This window comes from Mycteria americana, chromosome 3 (assembly GCF_035582795.1).
Source record: "Mycteria americana isolate JAX WOST 10 ecotype Jacksonville Zoo and Gardens chromosome 3, USCA_MyAme_1.0, whole genome shotgun sequence".
Classification (NCBI taxonomy): Eukaryota; Metazoa; Chordata; class Aves; order Ciconiiformes; family Ciconiidae; genus Mycteria; species Mycteria americana.
In genome coordinates this window covers 92,553,460-92,576,994 of record NC_134367.1, presented here as the reverse complement: position 1 = coordinate 92,576,994, position 23,535 = coordinate 92,553,460, and the positions used below count along the sequence as shown (strand labels likewise).

The window sequence follows — 23,535 nt, the reverse complement described above, 5'->3', positions numbered from 1 at the left end:
ACCTAAGAATGCAGCTGCTGAGGAGAAATCATGCCTGTAAGACTTTCTTACATTTTTTTTACATCACCAGAATTGATCGCTCTGGTCATTAATTTACATTTTTAATATTGTCTGTAAAGAAAAGAGTGGGAGTTACAGAGGGATGGAAGAGAGGGCAGAGTATAAACTTCAGTACCCATCGGTTTTTCCTGTTACAACAGTCAATTTGTATATCTTGAATTTTCCAAAACAGATTTTCCAAGAAATGCCTACTCCAGCCACCATAGATTGGTCATATGTTGCAGACTTTGCTGTGATATTTCCAACAAATCTCATTGAAGCTGCTGTGGTAATCTGTCCTTCTAAGTAAGATCTTGAGGAGAAAAAAGCAATTTACTTTTGCTTTAAAGTGAAGGGTACAAATTATGACTTGTTTGTGAAAAACCTACCCATTGAATCGATGTGAATAATTTGGGTTAACCTTATAAAAATGTTTTTGTTTTCTCATCAAGCAGAACATTTTATTTTCTCAACATCATCAGCTCAATACAAAATGACATTGTTTTCTGAGGGTATTTGTTCCTTTAGATTTTATGCACATTTGTTCTCCAAATGCCAAGCAAAAGTCCATGGTGTTTCAATTACAAAATAACGGAAGTATTCAGATTTGTGTTCATTCTGAATAATGCTGTTTGTGGAGTTGAACAAGAATTTCCTAATAGCTACCACCAACCCAAAATTAAAGTATCTTTTGAATATACATTAAAAAACTGTTCCTTGATTACTGATTCTGTTTACGCTGAATAGGAGTGCTTCAAGCTCAGGGAGTGGGCCTTTTAAAAACTCATTATAAAGAGATCAGATTTCAAACTGTAAAATGCTGGTTAAAATGAGACATTTGTAAAAGAGCTGCTAAAAGAATTTGAGACCTCCTATATTTTACATTATCTATCTTAGTGATCAGACTGATTTGCTGTCTGCATGTTTTTGAAGTTCTTGCCAAAAGGGTTGTTTGCATTGTCTGCTTATTCTTTCCCCCCCTCCAAAAACAATTCCAAAAAATGATGAAGATTTTTTTGTAGTGTAGTAGTTTAATACATAAGGATAAAGTCTATCCTGGTAAATACTGAGCTGCTTATATTTAGGATTAAATTGACTAGTTTATCACAAAGTATTCATTTCAACATTCTATCAAAGGTAACACAGTTTTAGCCTAGTTCTTAGTGTGGCAAGACTGACCAACGGGTGATTCCTCGAAGCATGGAGTGTATCTCCTCTGCTGGCATGCTGATGATGCAGGGGGAGAGCGGGAGAAGGATTCACAGAGGTGGTGGTGCACCGCAAGTTCAAGAAGTTTGCAACTGGTTTCCTATTTTTATGGAGTGACTGGGGGAAGTCAAGCTTCCAGGAGTTTGAAATACACTGTCTCAGAGTCAATATACAGGGTGAAGGAGAGCCTCAACAGGTATCTTTCTGAAGGGTCTGTAACTGCGTATGATCATGTTCAAGCCGTTTCAGTGATGACTGCACAGAAAGAAGGGCTGTAGGTCCCACTCTGGTGGGACCTACATTTTTACATTTTATCTACAGTAGCTGGACAGAAAGAGGGGAATGTCTTGAACACCAAAAGCTCCACGTTGTGTACAATAGTAAAAGGAAACCAGATTACAGGTGAAACTTAGTCTTTTAAGTTAGAAAAGAACTAGCGGATAAAAATTTTACATGACTATTAATTATTCTAAATCGAATTCTGCTGTTTTGTAATTTTTCAACAGCAGTCCTCAAACTAGGTGAACTGTTCATTCACAGTCTTCTGGGTGTGAAAGGGTGTTTCCCTCTACTTGAAGCATAATCAGAAAATGTGGAATTATTGTCAGCTATGTATTTGAAAGCTGTGCTTGCCTTGATCCTAAAAGTCTTGAGAAGTCAGGGTTCATCCCCAGAGGAAGGTACTAAAAATATGAAAGAAAATAAAATGCCCTAACTTGCAACATACAGCAGTCATGTAGAAGGTTGCAAGTGGATGATTGCATTGGTTTATTGAAATATCTAAGGGGAAAAACAGTATTATGCAATTGTATGCAAATTAACACCTACTACAGTCACACCATCTGTGAGAGTCTATCACGAAACTGAGAATGGATAGCATATAGCTTTGTATGATTTATATTGTCCACAAGAGCTATTACTCTCTAATTAACAATCCTCGTGCATGTTTGGGAGTCTCTTCTGTTACAGTCCAGGGATTTCTCCTGGAGCTGCGAAGGAATGATACAGCTGTACCCGAAAGCAGGGGTGGCTCTGAGCACCTCATTGCTGTTACTGCATATCAGAGTACAGCTTTGGACCACCCTTGCAGCCCAGCTCATTTAATATACCATGCAGCCCCGCTGACTTCAATGAAACCCTACAGGATGCATGTCAGCTTGGGATTTGGCAGTGGTTGCACACAATTATGTTGTAGTTGGCTGGTGTAACCATTTTGGCTGTGGTCATGGGGTTGTGTCATTCTCTGTTGGCAGCTGGGACTTTGTCAACAAGTGCACACGTGCAGTGCCTGGGCTGAATGTCTTTAGTGCATAAGGAAATAATTAGCAGAGATGGAAGGTAAAATCATTATCTTTCTGTCTCTGCTTTAATTGCCATTTAATTTTTACATGCACATTTATATGTGTATGTCTCTGTGTATATATATTTATCAGTAAATTTTTTCAGCAGAAATTAACTGTCAAAATGTGGACTACCTCCAGTTAAGCCAACATTCCCTTTTCCCCACCAGCTCTCTCTTCCATCTTGCTCTTGTTTTCAACTCCCTCTCTTCCCTTGTTCAGTCCCTGGCCTCCCAGGTCTTTTTTTCCTGTGCATATCCCCTGTGGATGATGAAACATAAAAGAAAAGCAACCAAATAGGAAGATGGGAAAATACAGTCACTGACCCTGTAATTTGAATACCTTTTGTGTAGCAGTTTGCAGAACATTTTGAACTCATATTCAACTCTGAAAACGATATGAGAAGTGTTTAATAAATGTAAGCCTTGACAGTAGAAAGTCAAGGTTGAAAATGGCTGTGTATTCAGTCAGCGCTGAACTAAGCCTCAGGGTGAACAAATGGGACTGATGCAAATATACTGCATTCCTCCTTCGACTTGCACCTCTTCCTCTCCCTCTTGCACTCTAGAGGGAGATCAAGGCCTGCCCGTCTTAAAGGGAAAAAAAAAAAAAGCTGACCTGATTGTTCATTTTTAGAAAGCCACAGACCCAGAAATCAGTGAGGAAGAGAGTTAGCCAAATGCAGGATTTATGGCTTTGTCTTCCCATTAACAGTCAAGCTTTGGGCATTAATGAAGTTTTCATCCTTAAAACTGGAGACTGGTTCACTGAACAGTGTTGTGGCTTCTCTCTCCTTTTAGCATGACACACCTCTTGGTCTGGAAGGACTCTGTCCAAAGGTGACATGATAGTTCCCTTCACTGACTATTCTCAGCTTTGTTTTTAATGCTGTTACTGATTTTTTAAAATGCTTTAGCCATCTGAGTTGTTATTATTGACTGGGAGCCTCTGGCTCAATTAACGCAGCCCATTATGTAGTTTGCAACAATAGTAATTCGTGCTTTTACTGATGTAGTCTTGTTTAGAACTGGCAACCCAGAGGTAGGACACTTTGCACGTTTGCAGTTTCTTCTCCAGCTAGTTCTTAGAACAATCATGGATTTGTTTCATTCTTTTTCCTAAGCCCAGGGGAAGATTCAGGAAAGATTGCCCAATATTTTTGGGACCTTTGCAACTCGTTAAAGCTCATTGCCCAATATAATCCTTTGCTTCTAAGGAGAGAGGTAATTATACAAAGTCGCTTGGAGATACATTTTTAAAATGCTGTATCATGCAAAGTGAGTAAAGAATCCCATCAACCCATGAAATGCTGAACACCATTCAGATATGAGAAAACCTGCATCTTTGTCATTTTCAGCTTAGAAAAGTGTGAAAAGAGAAGGACCAGATATAGTGAAATGAGTGTATTTTCCCTGAATTAATCAACATATTGATGCAAATTTTGACTTTTCCAGTTTTTCTTGAAAGCCATTGCTGGTGCTCCAGGCAGCCTGGAGTGACGTGGAGTTTAAGGGGTGCTGAATTCAGTGTGACATTTCCTTCTGTTAAGAGTACTTTGGCAAGAGCTTACTGGCTTTGCAGTATGTGCCTTTTAAGGCCTCTGATAAATGGTTAGGCAGATAGTTTAGCCTATTGTTGCCAGTGGGAGCAAGGCAGCGACTCCAAGAGAAGTGTCCAGCTAATGTATTAATGCCTTAATACAGACCAATAATATAATATAGTTTGACATATCTGGCATATGGTTTCTATCACCTCAATATTCTTCTCTATTCCTCCATGACATTATAGACAACTAACCAAAATAAAGAGAAGCAGGAATTTCTTCACCCATAAAATGTATTTTAAAGTGTCCTGTATTTTGTTCCAGCTCCTTGGTTGATTGGATAATGAAGTGATCCTGAAATTCAGTGATTGCTTCACTGTCTGTCTGCAGTATTTTCTTTCAGAATTGCCTGTGGCATTATCTGGGAAAGAAATACTGGTCTCTGTCATTAGAAGTACTTGCACAAAATTTGTGATGTGCAAGTGCTTTTGGCTTGCACTGCTTAGCACACGTGGGTGCATGTATTAGGTGTTTGGACCCTTACCAGCCTGCAGGTATGAGGTGCTGACTTTTTAGAAATGTGGTTTTAAACCAAGGTGCATTTTGCAAGCTAGAAGTTTTGCAATGGCAAGTAAAGCAAGTGGATTATATCCAGGAGACATTTAAAAAATAAGTAGAATAATGGAGTTTTTTGTACTGTGGTTACATGTTCACCCCGTTCTGAACAGATTATATATAGAATAACCAAAACGTAAGTCAGTGGTTACCTGTGAAAGAGTCTGTGGGCTGGGTTTGTTTAAAGCCCCGTGCAAACTGTGCACTTACTCATCAGCCTAAAAGGAGGCTTTCCCTTCTGTCCTAGGAGGTATAATACAGTGTTGGCTCTGAGCATAGCAGATTACTTGCCTCTTGCTCCCCATTGGCTCTGCTCTGCATGAGCCCAGTAGCGTAGGCAGAGCCCACCAACACCAGTATGGAAGATACTGAGGGTGTAGTCAGTCCATGGTGGTTATTACAGGTAGGTATGGCTGCGTGCACTGAAACCCCAATCTAACCTATGTCATTAATTACATTTCCCAATGTTTTCTTGTTAATTGCATAATAAATCATTAGCAAATGTCACAGAAATATCTTTAGAAAAACGGCACACAGTCGGGTTGCAAGCTTACGTAAAGTATAAGGCAAGGTAGTACTTTATGCAAAGTACACCAATAAAAGTTATGGCCTAAGCTGAAAGGCTTACTGGTCTGCTGAGAAGGCTGTTTGTGGCTAACATTTTAAGTGCTTTAACAGAGCTGTAAAGGGAGGGCTGCCATCTGGCTCTTGTTTTCACTTCAAACTTTATTTTTGCAGTCACTGATAAATTAACTTACTAGGCAGTCTTGTACATTCTGTGGCTGTTACAGTTGTGTGTTATGTCTGTTGTTAGTAAAGAAATGTGGATAGGCACGTATTAGGCAAATGAAGGGATTTATCCTATCTAAGTTGATGCATGATTGTCTGTTTCTTTCAGGATAAAGAGGCCCAGAAAGACTTAGAGGCTTTACTTCTCACACTGAAGCTGTGATACTACACACTTTTTAACTCTTCACGCTGTGATAAAATTGCAAAACTAAAGTGAGAATCTATAGTGACTGGGAACTGCGGGTGAATTCCAGCTAAGTCAATGGGAAAACTGTCATGGATTTTAGCTGGCTTGGATCATAGCCTTTAAGCATCTGGTGATTATGATATCAAAATGATGCATTAATTTTTGATTATTTTTAATCTTGTACTGAAGTTTAATTTTAGGTTGCTGACACTGTGAGTCTCAGTCTCTGAAGTCCACTGCTGGCAATGGACATACTGGGGGTTAGAATGCAAAATGCATAAATCTCACTCTTTGAAAGATTAATCAACTAGTATGTGATGCCAGCATAGAACTGTGTGTAGCAAAACCAAACAAACAAAATATTTCTATAGTAAATTATATTTGTATCAACTAATTTACACAGATGTGTATAAAAGAAAATCATGAATGTTTATGTTTACACGTTTCTTTACTCTTATAAAATTAGAATCTTGTTCAAGTTAAAGCTTTTGCCTCCACAAAGCTGTTTTTGCTTTAAACCTACTGTTGGTTTTACATGGAGATGTGAAAACTTTATAAATTAAATATTAAAGTTGTATTTTATTTGTAACATCAAGTACAATATTAAAAATCAGACCAATGAAATTAAGTGTTTTAGATTAATCTGTTACAGCTGTGGTGTTTAATGGATTTGTTACAGGACCTCCATCAAGTTTGTGAATCTTGGCTCTTTCTCTTTGAACAGTTGCCTAGCACGGTGCCATCAGTGTGTCTTCAGAGAACCTAGTCCAGCATGTGACCATCACTAACCTTTTATATCATCTATATAATATAACCTGTACATAAAACTAGACCAATTAAAGACCTACTACTTCTGTCGGAGTGTGTAGGACAGCAATGTTTTCAATAACATGTAACAGGTAGGGAAAGAATTTTGTTCACCAATGGACTGATCCAGAATTCACTAAAGTCCCTAGAAAAATAAAGGCCAGTTTTCATTGGCTTTTAATTCAGGGTCTTAATCTAGATGCAGGGAGTGTATCTGGAAGAAGTAAGCATTTCTGTTAAAGGAAATACAACTGGATAAGGACAACTGCATGTTCTCTTGAGCTATTTGATGCGTAAGACAACATGGACCGGTTTATGGCTGATACAAGGAGGACTCATGTGGCACCAATATATTGAACTAGTGATTGGGGCTTTAATTTTGGACAGATATGGGGACAGTGAAATTAGCAAGTAGGAACTACAGTCACCGCAACAAAGATCTGAAAATTGGGCAGATGTGAAGGAGTATGTATGCATATGACTGAAGTATCTCATAGTAAGAGTGAGCTTTAACTACTAACAACAGAAGGCAGTAGATGCAGTAGACTGGAAGAAGACAAATGTGTAGAGTTACATTTGAATTTAGCCTGACTCCATGACTCCTCATAAAGGACAGAGATTTATTTTTGTAAAGTAGGGCTGTCCATTTTTTCAAACATTTTATTTAAAAAAAAAAAGTTTTCAGGCATGCAAGCATTACTGTGAGATCTCTGAACAAAATCTGAAAGTTCAGAACTTGTTCCGAACTTCTTGCTGTTATCTTCATGGTTTTAATTTTCCTGAAGATCTTCACAAATTGAAATATGCATTTTAGTTGTTTTTAATGTTCGTTCTGAGGGAAAATAGTTCCTATGCCTCTTTTTCAATTCCAGAGTTCTCTTTTTTTCATACACAATTTCAGAGAAAAGGGGAAATACCATATGAGAGAAATCCTATCAAATAATTCCTCTGTGACAGAATAATTGACTTGTGAGCAGAGAAGCTGCAAAGATGGCGCGTCTTGATGTTCGTAAGGGTCTTTTGGTAAAGACTGCTTTTGACGTTTTCATAGCCAGTTGCAGGAAGCATAGTTTAAATGGATCTACAAGAGTGATTTGTACTTAGGGTTGTTGTTAGCAATTCACTGTCACCTAGGAGGATGTAATAAGGAGGCCTTTACTTAGATCAATTTTATGCTAATCGATATACTTTCTAAAATAGATTGGATTATGCAATAGATATTTCATTTACAAGCAATTATTGCTGATAAAGGCTGAAAGTGTTTCGGAGGAATAGATTAGAACAAGAAGTTATTTAAATTAATTGCTGAAATTAGGTGACATAAGTAGGATTCACTTCATTAAGGGCAAGTAGAAAGTATTGAATTGAAGTAAGTAACAGAGGATAGAGGAGACCTGGCCAGTTGTGGTAATTCTGTGGAAAAGGACATGCAGATTCCAGTGAGTGGCAAGCTAATCATGGGTCAATAATGTCATGTTTTTGTGAAAAAGCAAATCTCATATTAGACTGCATGCAATAAGCATTGCCCATTAAATTCACATGAAATAACCTTTTACTCTAATTAGGCCTAATAGGGTCTAATGAGGCGTGGGCTGGAATACCATATCCAGTTTTATGCACCAAACTTCAAGGAGGTTGGGGGCTAATTGGAAAGAGTCCAGTGGAGAGAGACAAGAAAGATGAGAGTGCTAGGCAACATCATTTTGTGTGTAAAAATTGAAAGAATTTGGTTTGTTTAGTCTGAAGGAGCAACGACTAAAGGAGTAGTCACATTTGTAAAATGCCATTGCAGAGAAGACAGTAAAAAAAAACCCCAAACCCTTGTTCTCCAAATCCCCTGTTCATAGGACAAGAAGTAATTGCCTACCTTCAGATTAGGCATTAGGAGAAAATAATCCTGATGGTAACTTTGCAAAGCCCTGCAATACATTTCCTGAGAACATTATAAAATCATTTACACAAGTTTTAAAGTAAAAGTTAAACAAAGAAGACTTTAAACATTGGCGATGTTTAAGGCACAGTTCATCTTCTGGCAGAGGTTGGGCTAGATGACTTCTTAAGATCCCTCCTGGCCTTGCTGTCCCTGGGGAGCGCACAACTCCAGCCCCCTGCGAGCCACGGGCGCTCCTGCTGGGTTTCTGCAGTCGGTGGGATGGTGCCCGCACGCACTGACTCCGCATTTGGGCCCAGGCTGCCTAATGAATTTGTACTGTGAAACATTTACCAGCATGTTTCAAGACTTGAATTTAAAGATGTGCATCGTGGTTGCCCTCGACTATTTATTTATCACACCTGGGGTTTTAATCAACGTTATTACATTTTTTAATGAAGTTCCTAATTTTGTAAATGAAATTACTGATCTTTCTTTTCAGCCTTCTGAATTAAGCCCATTATTCTCTTCTAATTTTTGCTCATTACTAGTCTACGTGTAGAATCACAAAATAACATCTGGGAGAGGAAAGGCTGGTTTTAATTATTCATTCTAAGTTGTCTTCCATAGTTTGGAGACATATTCCTCGCATGGGTAAGGAAATGCTGTTTTATACAGCTAATATATTTTGTGCTTTTTAAATTTTTTACTAGTTAGTGTACATGAGCATTCTCAACCTTTTTGTGTTTCCACTTTGCTAAATTTTAAAATTGAAGTGTGTGCCCTAAATTGTTCTCTAATTGCTCCTTGGAATAAAGCTTTTGCATTTAGTTCTAGGCCTAGGCTCTCTGTTTTCTGTGTCATATCAGCTGGAGAAACAGCAAGCATAGTTCCAGAGGGCCATATGTTTTCTTTTTTGTTTAAAATATCCACAAGCAGACATTCACTTCCGTAGTTTTGTCTCTGTGGAGGAGCTAGAAGTTAACCCTATTAACCCCTGCGGGCCTCTCAGCCATGTGGAGCAGATGGGACTGCAGGCTACCTGAAGCCATGGTGCCTTGGCTGTGTTGCCCACTACCTCCCTCAGCTCCTCTGCTGTGGCATCTCTTGTTTGGGCTCTGCTCCAGTACATACACTGTAAATTCTCCAGGGGAATTTGTCTCTTTACATGTTTGCAAAAGGTGAGTTCAGGGGGCCTTGATCTGGTACTAGGGTGCTTGTGCTTCATTACAGTTAAAATTACTAGTTCTGCCTTTCTGGATAATGGAAATAATTTTTATTTCTTGTGGTGAAGCTAAGGGCTCTGTCATTGGATCCTGATCCCTTTGGGATTGTCCCTGTGCAACAGCAGCTAATCACAAACTAAGTTACATATTTTTTCTAGCAATTGGCCACTGGCACATTGTGGAAACAGTTACAGTGATACACTCTCATACTACTTCGTTTAATTCCTGTCTTTCTTTTTGCAGAGTCTTAGGGTGATTTACTCATTTTTATGTAGTAATATCAATATGCTTACTTCTGGAATTAATTGGGAAGCTGTCCAACAGTGGTGAGTAGCTGACAATTTATAAAGGAAAGTAACAATTCCTGCGTCCAGTTGAATAAAAAACCCTAAATCCGTGCCTGCAACCCCGTTATTATAGTAGTAAAAGCCTGAACTAAAAAGCCAAACAAAACAACAACAACAACAAAACAATGAAGAAGTGGCTACCAGAGATCCAGCCATGTTCAAACCAAACGTATGAGCTTATCTGGATCTACTTATCTTCAGCCATCACTACCTGAACACCTTCCACCTGAAGTACCTGGAACTGTAGGGAGGTACTGTGGATTCCAGCAAGGTCCATGGGTTTTCTGGAATTTTTCTGGACACCCTGGAGGGTGGTCCTGTGGTGTTTTCTTTCAGTGGGTACAATAGTCATGACGGATGCATTACACCTACTCCAAATCAGAAAATCCTGCAGTAGTGTGACAATTAAAATTGTATTGTAGCATTCATCCAGTGCAAACTCAAGGAGTAACTCTGACTGAAGGGCCAACATTATTGTTTGCTTTTTTTTTTCTTCTGTATGTAAGGTTATATTCTTATTTTCCAGCAGTTTGCCTTCTTACAGACTCTCCCAAGTTCCTTGGAGAAGAAACAAATCAAACTGTCTTGACAATACAAAAAGAAGTAAGCTTTTCTGGCCGCATCTATGTTTGTGTAACCCATGCATGTGTGACGCTGTTAAATGAAGCACTAGAACTAAGAATGTGAAACATTAATAATTTTTTTTTTTGAGGAAATATTTTACTCAATTTCATTAAAATAAACAACCAGTCGTTCTAGAAGTATCTGTGGGAGCAATGTCCAGTGTGAACTTGAATATGAACAATCTGAACTCTGTCCTTGGTAGTGCTATTGACCCATGATGTGACTGTGGGGTAAGCTACTTGGCTATGTACCCAAGTTACGCGCATGCGAACACCATCTATACACTCTTGATATGTCTTGTTTATTAAGATTAATTACGAGCTGGTTTGAATTGTCTACCTGTATGAGCCAAAAAAACTGCCACACAATACTGACTGGGAATATTGTAACCTAAACATGTCTTAAGGATACAGGCATGAATGTGGATGTACTTTTTAACCTACCAAACTAAGTTCAGGTTTCTAATTCATGCATAAAGGTAATCAACATGGCTGATGAAATTTCAGCCCCCAGGTGAGAGAAATGTTCTTGTTTGTTGTTCAGAAAAATGTGGCAAAGCAGCCAAGTGGATTCAGCAATTTACTTGTGTTTTCCTAATCTTGGAAGAGGATAATTTATGAAGAAATGAAAAGTAATTTGTAAAGCTCCTGACTGTGGCTCTGGGTTAAGGATTGCTGGTTTTCAGAATGCTAGGCCAGCTTATACACTGCACTATAAAATCATATAGGAAATCTTAAAGCAGTAATAAAATTTACGTTTTTCAAAATAAAAGAGCAGAATGCTTCTACACCAACACGTTTAAGTGCAGCAAGGGGTTCATACAAAAGCATTGCTACACTGTGTGTTGGATTTGATACCACCAGTGTATGGGTTTTGGCAGTTTCAAACAAAACAGTGTTCCTGGTGCATTCGTCATGAATCCCTGAGCAAGAATTACCAGTGCATGCTGGCACAAAAGACCATAACTGAGTGTGTGACCCTATGGTCATTTGACATCGTCTTTGTTTTAGAAGTGTTTGTCTTACTAAAGAGTAGTTTCACTTGATTTGTCCCTATAAAACCTACCTGTGACATTTTGGTGCCATTGAGAACATGGCAAAACAGCCTCTGGATATCAGTGAGACCTAGGCTTTGTGCCGGGATGAGATTTTTAAAAGTACCTGCTTGACCTTATGTGACATTTGCTTCTGTACATCCTGATACTTGGTTTGGCTTGTTCCAGCAGCACGCTGCTTTCAGCCCCTTTTACAGCCATTCCTACATGACCAAACATGTTGATTCAAGAAATGAGAAGGCAAGTCTTTTCAGCTGTCATGGGAGAAATTCAGAACAACAGAGTAGGGAAAAAAAAAACCCAACCAAACAACTGGACCTAGACCTGTATGGTCATTTGGGCAACACTTCTAATTAGTTGACCACAAGACATGATTTCTGTGAAGGCCATTAGTTTATACTCTAGAGAGGGGGTTTTATGAGCAGTCTAGCCTATTGCACACCACAGAATTTTTCTCCAGCCTTTACATTATAATATTTATTTCCATCCCCAACTTATTTCCCCATCTGAAAAAATGGGGCTGATAGTGTTTCTTTCACCTATGCGGATGGCTTGAAGAAAAACATGTCAGGCAGTGAGGCACAGTTCTCTGCAATGGGGGCCATTGCAGCGTTTGAGTGGACGGTCTGCTTGCCACCGAAGCTGGCAGCAACTCCCCCATTGCCAGGGTGGCATTGCAAAATGGGAAGGCTGACCTGTGGTTTTTCAGAAACTGGTAGAGGCAAGCCAAGGTTCAGCCTAGCGTTAACTGGTTGGAGAACACACGCAGCAGTAAGCAGTAAAATAGGCTTCGCCTTTTAGGCCCTTTTTACTCTTTCCATCAGCACCTGAAGAGCTGTCAGTGAAGACGAAACCTTGGGAAGCATTTATGCTGTGTTTCCAGGCTGGTTTGGGACGCGCGGAAAGCCCGTGCAGATACGTTGGTAGATGCACAGCTGTACTTCCAGCCGCGGGAGGGTGTTTGCAAGTGCAGCTGTGAGCGGCCGCCCCAGCTGGTGAGCGGCGGCCGGGCGGGGAGCAGCGGGGGGCTGGAGCAGGTCTCCCCACAGCTGCGGGGCCAGCAGCCTAGCGAGGCCGGGGGGGAGGCGGGCACACCTGGCCGAGCAGTGGAGAGAGCGGCCCAGGGTGCCTGGAGCTGGGGTTCAGGTGGGCTCTGGCAGCGGAGAATCGGCAATTTGGTGCACATGGTCAGACGAAAGCTTCCCAGAGAGCTCGTGAAAGGTGTGGGGTTCACACGTCTGGCTGCTTCCCATTTTTGGGGGACGTGCGCTGGGCACTCGGGAGCTGTGTTGCTGCAGGAGTTTGCTGGAAGACAAGTTGAGCCTCCGGCTGCTGCTGGCCTGGAAGCGAAGGAGAGGGTGAGTACGTGCTCTGCGGCGTATCCAGCTTCACACTGCTGCATCTGCATCAGGGAGCGTGTGACACACGCGATGGGTACGGTAATGGTGGGTGTTTCGCAGGACTGTGTCTGCTCGTGGCACCTGCCAGTGTTCCGTTAAAAGAGAAAATCTGGAAGCTGTCCCTGGAAAGCTAAGCAAAGGTAGGCAGGATTTGGTGACTCCCGACGAGGAGGCATGCTAAGTCTTGAGCCTGTAACTACCTGCATGCAAGACTCCCCTCCGTGCAGGGCTTTGACTCCCCTCGGGGCCTGCACCAAGACCTGGGGGGGGGATGCTCCGGAGCCTTCCTCTGTCACCACTGTGTCCTCCTCTGGGGCACTGGTGCATGTGGCAGGTGATAGTGAAATGAAAATGTTTTTTTTCTTCTTTCCTTACTTCAAAAAATGTTTTTGTTCATGATCACTAACTTAAATTTATATGGAAAAATACAAGGTAGAAAAGACATTTCAAATGCATTACCTATAAACTGCCATTTTCCTGTGGGAAGAGCTTGTTACTGTTAAGCAAACGAGCGCCAAAATTAAGCTCGGACACTAGCGTGACAACATTGCTGAAGCTTGGTTTTGTGAGATATATTTTGACTGCCAGCATTTTATGCAGTTTCCTCCATAACTCTTGCAGCACTTAGTTAAAATCCTCACTGATGGGCCTTCTTGAAAGCCGCAGGGCGGGTGTGAGGCAGTCGGCAGCTGCCGCGGATGAGCGCGGCTCCGTCAGCAGTGCTCTGCAAGGGGGGTTGGCGCCGATTCCCAGCAGCTGAGGACTGCTTCGTCGATTGGCAGCCTTCAATGAAAGCTAAGGGGTCTTGTGCTTTTCTTAAACTGTTGGGGGGTTGTTTAATCCTTAAATTTAGACTAGAGAAGGAACTCGAATGAAGTTTTTCTTATACCAAACAGTGAGCAGCGGAACAGAAGCAAATGTTTAGTGTATCTTCAATGGTATCAGGTAAAGGCAAACGGGCTGATTGGGTTCACCTGCACTGCAACACCCTGATTTCTGTGTTGCACTGGATTTACTCAGGTAGGAATGCTATGGATCCTGTCTTATTTTGAATGTCAAATTGTAATTACAGTTGTAATTACACAAATACACAAATTGTATGGGGACCACAGTTTCTGTGTTTGTGTGTGTATATACATATAAAAATATTTGTGTGGATATATATATCCATAAGTTTAATAGAGGAATTAAAATAGATATGACTTGCTGCATTTTGTAGCTACAATAAGCAACTTGATTACTTTGTGAACCTTTTGAAATTTCTAACCATGTGTGAAGTGAAAACTTGAGAAAGCCTCTGCCTGCACATCCTTTTACATCCTAACTTCTAAGAGCAGAGTCAAAACTGCTTCATGAAAAGGAATTGCCACAGTTCAGCACTTAATTGGGCCTCCCTCTGAGGGGAGACAGGACAAATATCTGTTGAATACAAGGTATTGCTAGATACCTTGTATGCTGGAGAGGAAATGCCAGGTGACAACCCTACTCGAGACTGCAGGCTCATCTTGATATAGAGCTGTCAGTTCCTATTGGAAGCCCCTTACATGTTCAATTTGGGGCAGGCAGGTGGTAAAGAAAAAGGTAAAACATGCTGTAAATAAATATATTAGCTTTCATTGCCTTGGCTTCTTGGCCTGTGAGCTTGTGAACTCTAAAGGGTTTACTGAGTCAGTAGAAAACAAGTCATTGTCCACCAACCCTGTCTCTAAGAGAAATGGTTGTAATTGGTATCCCCAAACCATCATATCTGCTTCTTGGCAGTCTGTGGGTGAAGGGGAGAGATGAGTGGGGAGAGCTTTATGTGTCTGGAGTGGGGTTTTGTCTTTTGAGGGTGCTTTTTTGTAAGTAAGGATTATGGTTTGCAGAGAAATGCTCAAGGAGGCTTGCTTGCTACCCATCTGTGGTATGTTTCACTTTCTTTGGTTTCCTGCACTCAGTACTCATTCACTGAAAAGTAAAATAACTCCTGTGGGCATGGGAAGGGGAGATAAATTTCAGGCAAGACTGAAGCAATCTTGGATATTAAGTATGAAGAGATTGAAGCACATCCCTGAACAGCTCCTGCTGAAAAGCTAATAGCTGGTCCACTTACCCGTACTGCACGGAATCTTTTCCAGTTTTCTTGCCAAAACAAGTGGTATTTTGAGTCATACTCCAAGTGAGGAGAAGTCAAAATGTAATGTTAAACCGGTGAGCTTTAGAGCCAGGATTGCAGTGGCTGTGAAGTGCTTTTTCTGCCAAGCAGACAGGCGGGGCATTCAGCAGGAACCGCAGGCCTGTCGGTAAGTTTGACCTGAGACAATTGGGGCCCCATGGCCAGAAGGGAAGGTGCCCATAAAAGTGAAGTCCTCAGCAGAGCTGTGTACATCTCCAGGACTTCAGTTTCCAAGGGTTTTGGCAAGCTCGGTTTTTCAGTGTTGATCTCCTGTGACTCCTTCTCTCTGGAGTTGGCTTGGATTTTTATTCCGATTCTTCTGACACATGGCAGTCAGAAACAGACAAGTTTGGATCCTCAGTTCAACATTTGCTTTCTGCATTGTATCTTCATTACTAGGTACAGTCTCCAATACATTTAATGCTTAATGCATACAGTATGTACAACTGAGGGGAGGTAATGCTGTATTTACTGAGTTAATCATCGTCTTACCAAACTACTTCTAATTACTTACCTATTTTGTCAGACGGGGTCCCTTCTCATCTCTAGCATAAGCTTTTGCAACTACATGGAGCATCTCTTTTTTTCAGAGTCTCCTAAAGGCTACAAAAAAAAAATATTTCTTGCGCTGGAGACCTGTGAAACTTTCCAGTAGTATTTCACTCAATATAATTATGAATTAAATACAGCTGATGTGGAGACTTGGGTACAAAGCAGCCCAATTGCCCAAGTCCACATTTTCTTTTTTCCAGTGACATAATAGATTTCCAGTTGTTATTGACAGATTTCATAAGGATATATCTCATATTCAGAGACAGGTTGAGTAATTGTTCATATTGCAGGCATCACAGCAGCCTTAGAGAGATGTGTGGTCTTTCAGCACAGAGGAATTATCCGTTAGATTTTGCAGAATAGTTTAGAAAACTTCTGGTGTGAAAGGACACCCTTCTGAGGATTGCTTTATGCAAAGCACTTTACGCCAATGTTTGTGTGCCATAAGCCTTTGAAGCGATCTTTTTAGACACAGTATTTACCCGATCTCTTTTATTTTGAGAAATATTGCATAAGCCTTTTAAGACATTTCTCCCATAGTTGACGCGTGCCGCTTGCAAATTGTTCTGCATTCCTCATCCTTCATGTTCTTCTAGGTTTAAAACCAAAAACCAAACAGCATAAGCCCTCAACCCAGTCTCTAACGCTGACCTGGAGAGGCATCCAGGTGCCATGGAATTCAGTAGGGATTTTCCTGATGATTTCAAGTGGAGTGTCCTCAGATGTGATAGTGCATAGGGTGCCGTAAAATTAACTGTAATTACCTTCTAGGTTTCTGTTGCCACCTGAAAGGATGCGAAGTGACAACAGATTAATGCCCCGGGATAAAGTGGAAGTGTTCAGAGAATGCTGTTTGTATGTTACAAAAGCCACAGTTTCTAAACTGACTGTAAACTTAGGGGATGGGGGGAGTCAACAGCTTTTGTGGCATAGGAAGGAAAACAATGTTTCCACCACAATGTTATCAGCATGACAATTCAGTAAAGAACTTACAAAAATCATATTAAAACCAGATAGAATACCTTAACTTTGAACTATATTTTTCTTATTAATTAATCCAATTTTTTTTTTCCATGAAGGTAGCTTTAGCATTTCCCTGGTATTAATATGCAAAGAGGCATGTCCATCAATTAAATTTAAAAAAAAAATATATATATATAAACGCATCATCACTATTCTTCCCATAAACAGAGACCACACGGCAGCCTGTAGGTCTATCCTAATAAGTAGATAACCCTGTGAGTACATGTGTGGGGGAAACAGTGATTCTGGGCTGCCACTGAGTTGCCAGCCATGCGGTTCCCTCTCTGACAATGTGCGGCTTTGTGGAAGCCCCATCTGTTGTTTCAGTTGTTGGTGTTCTCATTAGTCATGTTGGAGACAGCAGTGCAAACATTAAAAAAGAAAGAAACGAGAAAGCCTGACGTGTGCCGTGATTTCTGCTTTGACTCTTGGTGGTTCCCAGCTGCCGTTCGACTGGGACAGAGGGACGCTGAGAGTCTCAGCGGTGCCGGGCAGCAGTTGCTGAGGTGCCTGGGGCACAGAATTTGTTCCAAGAACACCACGTTTTGTTGATTCCACAATTAAGTGCTATGGGATTTTAATTTGGTATTTACTCATTTTTCATTTCCTTCATTTTTGGCATTCAGACCCAATTTTGATTAAAAGATTGCCCCAGGACGTGAACACTTTCCTGGAGCTGAAAGTTGGCTAGCAAAGCACTTTCCTAGGATCTCCTCCTTAACACCCGGCTCTTTCTGTAGGGAAGGGGAGGGCTTGCTGTGGGGGCTGTGGCTCGAAATGTGCACACAGGTTTCATGGTAACAGGAATCCCCAGCAAGAGCTTTGGCAAGGAGCTTGACCATGTTGATATGGTGGTGTTACTGTCGTGGTTTAACCCCAGCCGGCAACTAAGGACCACGCAGCCGCTTGCTCACTCCCCCGTGGTGGGAGAGAGGAGAGAATCAGAAGAGTAAAAGTGAGAATACCCATGGGTTGAGATAAAGACAGTTTAATAGGGAAAGCAAAAGCCGTGCACGCAAGCAAAGCAAAGCAAGGAATGCATTCCCTCCTTCCCACGGGCAGGCAGGTGTTCAGCCATCTCCAGGAAAGCAGGGCTCCATCATGTGTAACGGTTATTCAGGAAGACAAACGCCATCACTCCAAATGTCCCCCCTTCCTTCTTCTTCCCCAGCTTTATATATTGAGCATGACGCCATATGGTATGGAATACCCCTTTGGTCAGCTGGGGTCAGCTGTCCCAGCTGTGTCCCCTCCCAGCTCCTTGTGCACCCCCAGCCTACTCGCTGGTGGGGTGGGGTGAGAAGCAGAAAAGGCCTTGACTCTGTGTAAGCACTGCTCAGCAATAACAAAAACATCCCTGTATTATCAACGCTGTTTCCCGCACAAATCCAAAACATAGCCCCATACTAGCTACTATGAAAAAAATTAACTCTATCCCAGCCAAAACCAGCACAGTTACTCTTAGCTCTTCTGTTTCTAGGTTGGGGAATGAAATTCGTGAGCCTGCTTGTGACCCCAGCTCCTGCAATGAACAGGGAGAATTAAGACATCTCACAGTGTAGCAGCAAGGTGTGTTTTCCCAGGGGTCTGCAGCTCTCCCTGTTAAAACGCCTAAGGTAGCATGTATGTCTGCATCCTGTGATGTTTTCTCAGTCCATAATCTAACCCTGGCAATGAGCCCATTTACTGGAGAAACTGATATATCCACCATTAGGAAACGAAGAGACTTGTCTGCCCCTAAGCGTCACCATTGCCCCTGGCTTAGGTGTACGAGTGCCACCCTGATTTGTCTTATGTGTTTGCATTTCATCTGACGTTAGGAGTAGTTTTTAATTTAAGGGCTTGTATTTAACTGTTGGTGACTGTGGGTTGGTCCCAAACAACGTCTAAAATCACCTTGTGGTTGGGCATTGGCCACAGCATTATTTACTGTTTCCTGAAACGCAAGGGAGGAACAATGCAAACATGCATCTGTGTGGAAGATGTTTGGCAATGCAATGTTTTTCTAGGATAACTCCTTATTGTTGAATAATTATTGCCAGGGCTATGTCCAAATTCTTTCCTCTTCCTCCTGCAAAAATATGAAACTTAACTACAGTACATGTATCTCTTTACATGAAAACGTTCACAGAAAGATTATGGGCAGGTCGTTAGGTCTTGTTTGTTTTTTTTTTCTTAACAAGTGCTGGAGAATAAGTAACTTGGTAATATAAGTAACTGTGTCCAGATTTTTGAGTTACATGGGAGTTAGGTGCCTAAATGACTTCTAGGGGATATGGTATTGAAAACTTGAGAACTCCACCCTGAGTTGGAGCAGAAAAATATTGGAAGCATCTGATATTTGTTGTGCTTGAGCATAATCCTGAAGTTTTGTCCTGCTAATATAATCCATCTTCAGTTAATATAAGGACCAGCTGAACTTCCTTGCTAACAAATACCCTTTCTCTACTCCCAGAAAACTTGGGCTTATTTGCAAACATTCAGAACTAAGGAAACTTCAGGTGACCTGCTTCTGTAGAATTAAAGTATCTGTGTGGCTTGTTCTGTGAGAGCACTGTTCAGTTCCATTGCAGCAGTAGGCTGCTTGCTAAGATCTGTGTGTCTTTTTCCAAACAGCCACAGACATAGGTGTAGATACCAAGTTCGTGTTCCCAGCTTTTCGAAACATTTACTCTTTAGATACAAATGCTGAAAGAGCCTAGAGTCTGGTGTCACTGCAGCCAAGTGGCCCGTCTACTCTCGCTTGGTTTCTCTGTCAGTGCAGGATAGCTCTAGATAGCGCAAGCAATTCATCATAGGTATTGACAACAATACAGGGGGTTTTTATTAAATTCTAGGTACCATGCTACCTGTGAAACTACATTTTGTATTCTGTCATGACCAAGCCTGTAGCTGGAGAGTGAAAAGGAGAGGAATTTGCTAACTAGGATGCAAATTGAAGCTTTCTAGGGGCTTAAACAGTTTACATGATACACCATTTTAATTGGTGTAAGCCCTTCCAGCAAGGAGGCAGAAGGGGATTTACTGAGCTTGGAAGTAATTAAAATCATGCTGAAACTTTCCTAACAGGTGCTAAATGTGGCATAGTGTGTGGTCTCCCTGAACAGCATTGGCTTTCCCTATAAATGGGAAAGTGCAACATCAGATGTTTCAATGCATGCACATGGATAAACAATGCTTTTATGGTGTATTAAGAACAGTTTGGTTTATGGCTTTTTAGATGCATCTTAAAATCTTGTTCTATGATGACTTTAGCAGAGCTGTCCAATTTCCAAGATGTGCTTCTAAAGCAGGATGAGGGTTGTACGTGTTTTTTATTAACTATATTACAACCTAAAAATAAACCAACTTGTAGACAGCTGACAGCAATGTGGACCCTCAATGTGTTTCATTAAAAATAATAATAATTCTCGGGGGCATGGAGGCAGACATCAAGCTCTTTTTGTCTCCTTTGCTTGTCTGGGGGAGGAAAGTAACTTGACAGTCTTTGAAATTCATTGATATTCATCAAGATCACTGGACTTTGAATGGAGCTGTAGTTAATTATAAACTTTAACCCCATGTTTTAGTTTGTTCTTGGACAAAATAAGTGGCTTCGTTGTGCCTTGCAGGCTACTGGCAGAGAAACTTTCTGGTAGTGTGTATAAAAGGATCCTGGGGTTGTATGTCAAAACTTGACGACTGCAAGTGCAGACTTATAATGAGGGTGGTCTAATTTTTAGGCCAGCATAGGGATGTGGTGGTTCTCTCTAATTTGTTATTTAATCATGTCGGAATGCCTTTGTGAAGAATGCACCCAAACTGACTTGGGAGTTAAAGTTTCAATAGAGAAATTCATCGGACCTCTGCAGGAGTGCAAGCTAATTACTGAGCACAGGTTGAGGGCCAGTCCCTTGAAAGAAGCATTATAAAAATATCTAGCCTGGCCAGAGCTAGACAAATGAAGAAATATTCTACAAGAACACTGGGCCTTTTTTTAATCTTTAGTATGTAAGCCTACACTACTACTGAAACCTATTTCCCCAAGAGTCCTATTTCACTGAAGTCTGTCTTTTCTAATAGTACTGCTATTTAGCAGTCAAAACTAAAACGGCAATAAACCACATGCATTTAAGCTGACAACATGTTGTACCTCCTAATAAATTTGGAGACAATTTCCGTGGCACAGTTTAATAAAACTTGTTTTGGTGAGCATCTGTAAACAAATGTTTTTGTGCATTGGATAGAAAAAAGCCTCTACAAAATCTGAAGTACCTCTACAAAATCTGAAGAAATTTGATACCTCTTTTTGATAACTCAACAAAATGTTTCTGGACTCTGGGAAAGGAAGCCTTCTGCAAATGATTTTGACCAATAACTGAGCAAGGATGCAAGAGCAAGGAAAAAAAACCCACAAACCAAGCACTGGAAAGAAAAAGGTAGAGTTCTAATTTCTAGCTGGTTTTGAAGTGCTGTTCAGTGGCCTGAATTCCCCTGTTCAGATTTGGATTGACATAAATTGTGATTTGTTTCCTATCTTTAAAACTTAATTTTCAGTATGCAGTAAATTAAAAAATATGCATTAAAATCTAATGGTCAGATAGGGACTGAGGTGTTTGCAAACATGTTGCTCTATAGCTTTTCCTCTCTTCAATCCTCACTACAAAGTTTGACTGAAGACATGCCATGCATTTACCGTCTTTGTCTTGATATTTGGAAACATATGAGAACAGATGACAGTACTTTGCAAGGAATTTCTTTTTAAATACTGGGGGGAAAGCTTAGATTCTTTGATTTATCACCATTAAAATAAACACAGACTTCTGTGCTAAAAATCAGTGAGCAAACAGGGCGCTGTTAATTACCCATGTCTTAAATTGCATGGCTACTTCACTTACTGCTATAGGTGAGGTTGCTGCATGTAGTGTTTAATTGTTACTTCAAGTCTCAGAGATGCTGTGGTGCTATTTAGAACTTTAAAAGGATTAAAACCTTTGAAAGATGTGGGGGTTTTCACCAATGGGTCACACCTGTGTACACTGGTCCTGGTGGTTCAGGAGCGGTTCTTTGTTAGAGCCTTGCTTGTGAAGCATCCTGGACCAACCCTGCTCCTGCCGGCGAGCAAGCGCCTCGTTCCTGAAGTCAAGTGGAGAATGCCCCCCTCTCTGCTTGTGCTGGCCCAGGTCTTCAGGGAGAGCCGGCAGTACACGCGGTTCCTGCTAGTTCAGAAAACAGAAACATCTGGGGAAGACGTGAATGACTTACTGGCTCGGTTCAGCAGCAGGAAAGCCTGAGACGGATCATTCTGGGCAGACAGATCCTCTCCATTATGTGCTGAAGTAGGGAGAAAATGCACATAAAATTGCATAAAATCCAGCTTAAATCAGCAAGGGATGGGCAGTAATGGCTGTCTTGTATGGCCTTTCCCTCTTCCTGCCTCTGGGGATGCTTCCTAAAGGAAGGTGAAGACGGGAAGGCTTTTCTCATCCAGTGGGCGTGCGGAGTGCTGAGGAAAAGCACTTCCCGGGGACAGTGGTGGGTTTCCCAGGGTAATGCCCGCATAGGTTTAACTTCAAGAGGAAAGAAAAGTGAACCAGTGGTGAACATATTATTTGCTATGTGTTTACTGTAAAAAATCTAAAGGAAAAAGCCTATAGTGTGGTGGGTAGTTATTATTATTGTGAGGGTAGAATGACTCGACCAGCTCCAGGTGGCCCCGCTTGAGCAGGGGCTTGGACCAGACGACCTCCAGAGGTCCCTTCCCATCTCAACCAGCCTGTGACTCTGTGACATCAGGTAGTTAAATGGGGTTAGATTCTGCAACGTGGCCTGGTTAAATCAGCGTGGCTTATTTCCTCAGTCCCTAGGGAAACGCATCCCACCAGGGTAAGAGTATTGCTTTTTCTAATCTAACTGCACCACTGAAGATGTTCTGTACGTTAACAGGCCTGTTTCTAAGGAGGGCAGACCTAAATATCTGTGTCTCACATATGGTGAATAGTAAGGGAGGGACATGGCACGCCAGTAACCTAAATGGTGGGTGTCCAGTATAAGGCTGTCTATGCTCTCTAGTCAGTGGAGATAAAAGGGCAGATGGGAGGAATTGCCCTCTGCAGGGACATGTGTGTGTGTGTGTGTGTGTGTGTGTGTCTTCATCAGTTACAACCTGTGGTCCCTATGGTACCCTGGGGAGCTACTGTACCTGGGGATGGGGCAAATTAGCACTAGCAGCTGCTCGCAATTCTTTTTTCCTCATTTTCATTCTCCTCCATGTGATGAAACATTTCTTTCTATTTTCTCTGGCCTGTTATTTTAACATTTCTCCTCCTCTGCTGTGTTCTCCTTCTCACTTCTCAACTGCCCCAATTTTCCATATATGTATTCCTCCATATATCAGAATCTTCTTTGCTGTTGAGCCTGAAGAACTACTGCTTATATTAGCATATGATCAAACCTCACTGGATTTCCCCAAAAGGCAGGAAGGTGCTTATTTAGAAAAATAAAAATAAATACATATGACTTGAGTTCAGTGAAATGACTGACTAGAATTCTTTTGCCAGCTGAAGTTGTGTGTATTTCAGGGAAATATTTGAAGACGAGAGGGATGACAAACTCAGGGAAGGACTTGTTCATAATTACATGAAGGCCTTGACTGTATATGAACGTAAGGATGCAGGAAGCCCTGCTAACGTGATCTTTGCTAGGGAAATGTTACAGTCTAATCTGGATATGGTTTGAGGGCTATAAAGAGAGCTAAAGAGGTCCAGTAACTTCAT

The 23,535-nt window shown here is 41.3% G+C and overlaps 1 protein-coding gene across 3 annotated transcripts in view; it reads left to right on the top strand.

Annotated features, from left to right (window-relative positions):
• RMDN2 (regulator of microtubule dynamics 2) overlaps positions 1-23,535 on the top strand; it is a 115,714-nt gene that overhangs the window by 41,754 nt on the left and 50,425 nt on the right. Inside the window, exon 11 of one of the 3 annotated variants that reach the window (XM_075496094.1) lies at positions 5,645-6,351. The exons of 1 other annotated variant lie outside the window; for it this stretch is intronic. In XM_075496094.1, coding sequence (XP_075352209.1) covers positions 5,645-5,698 — 54 coding nt within the window. In that variant the 3' untranslated portion in view covers positions 5,699-6,351. One more of the 3 variants, XM_075496091.1, reaches the window with a different exon arrangement.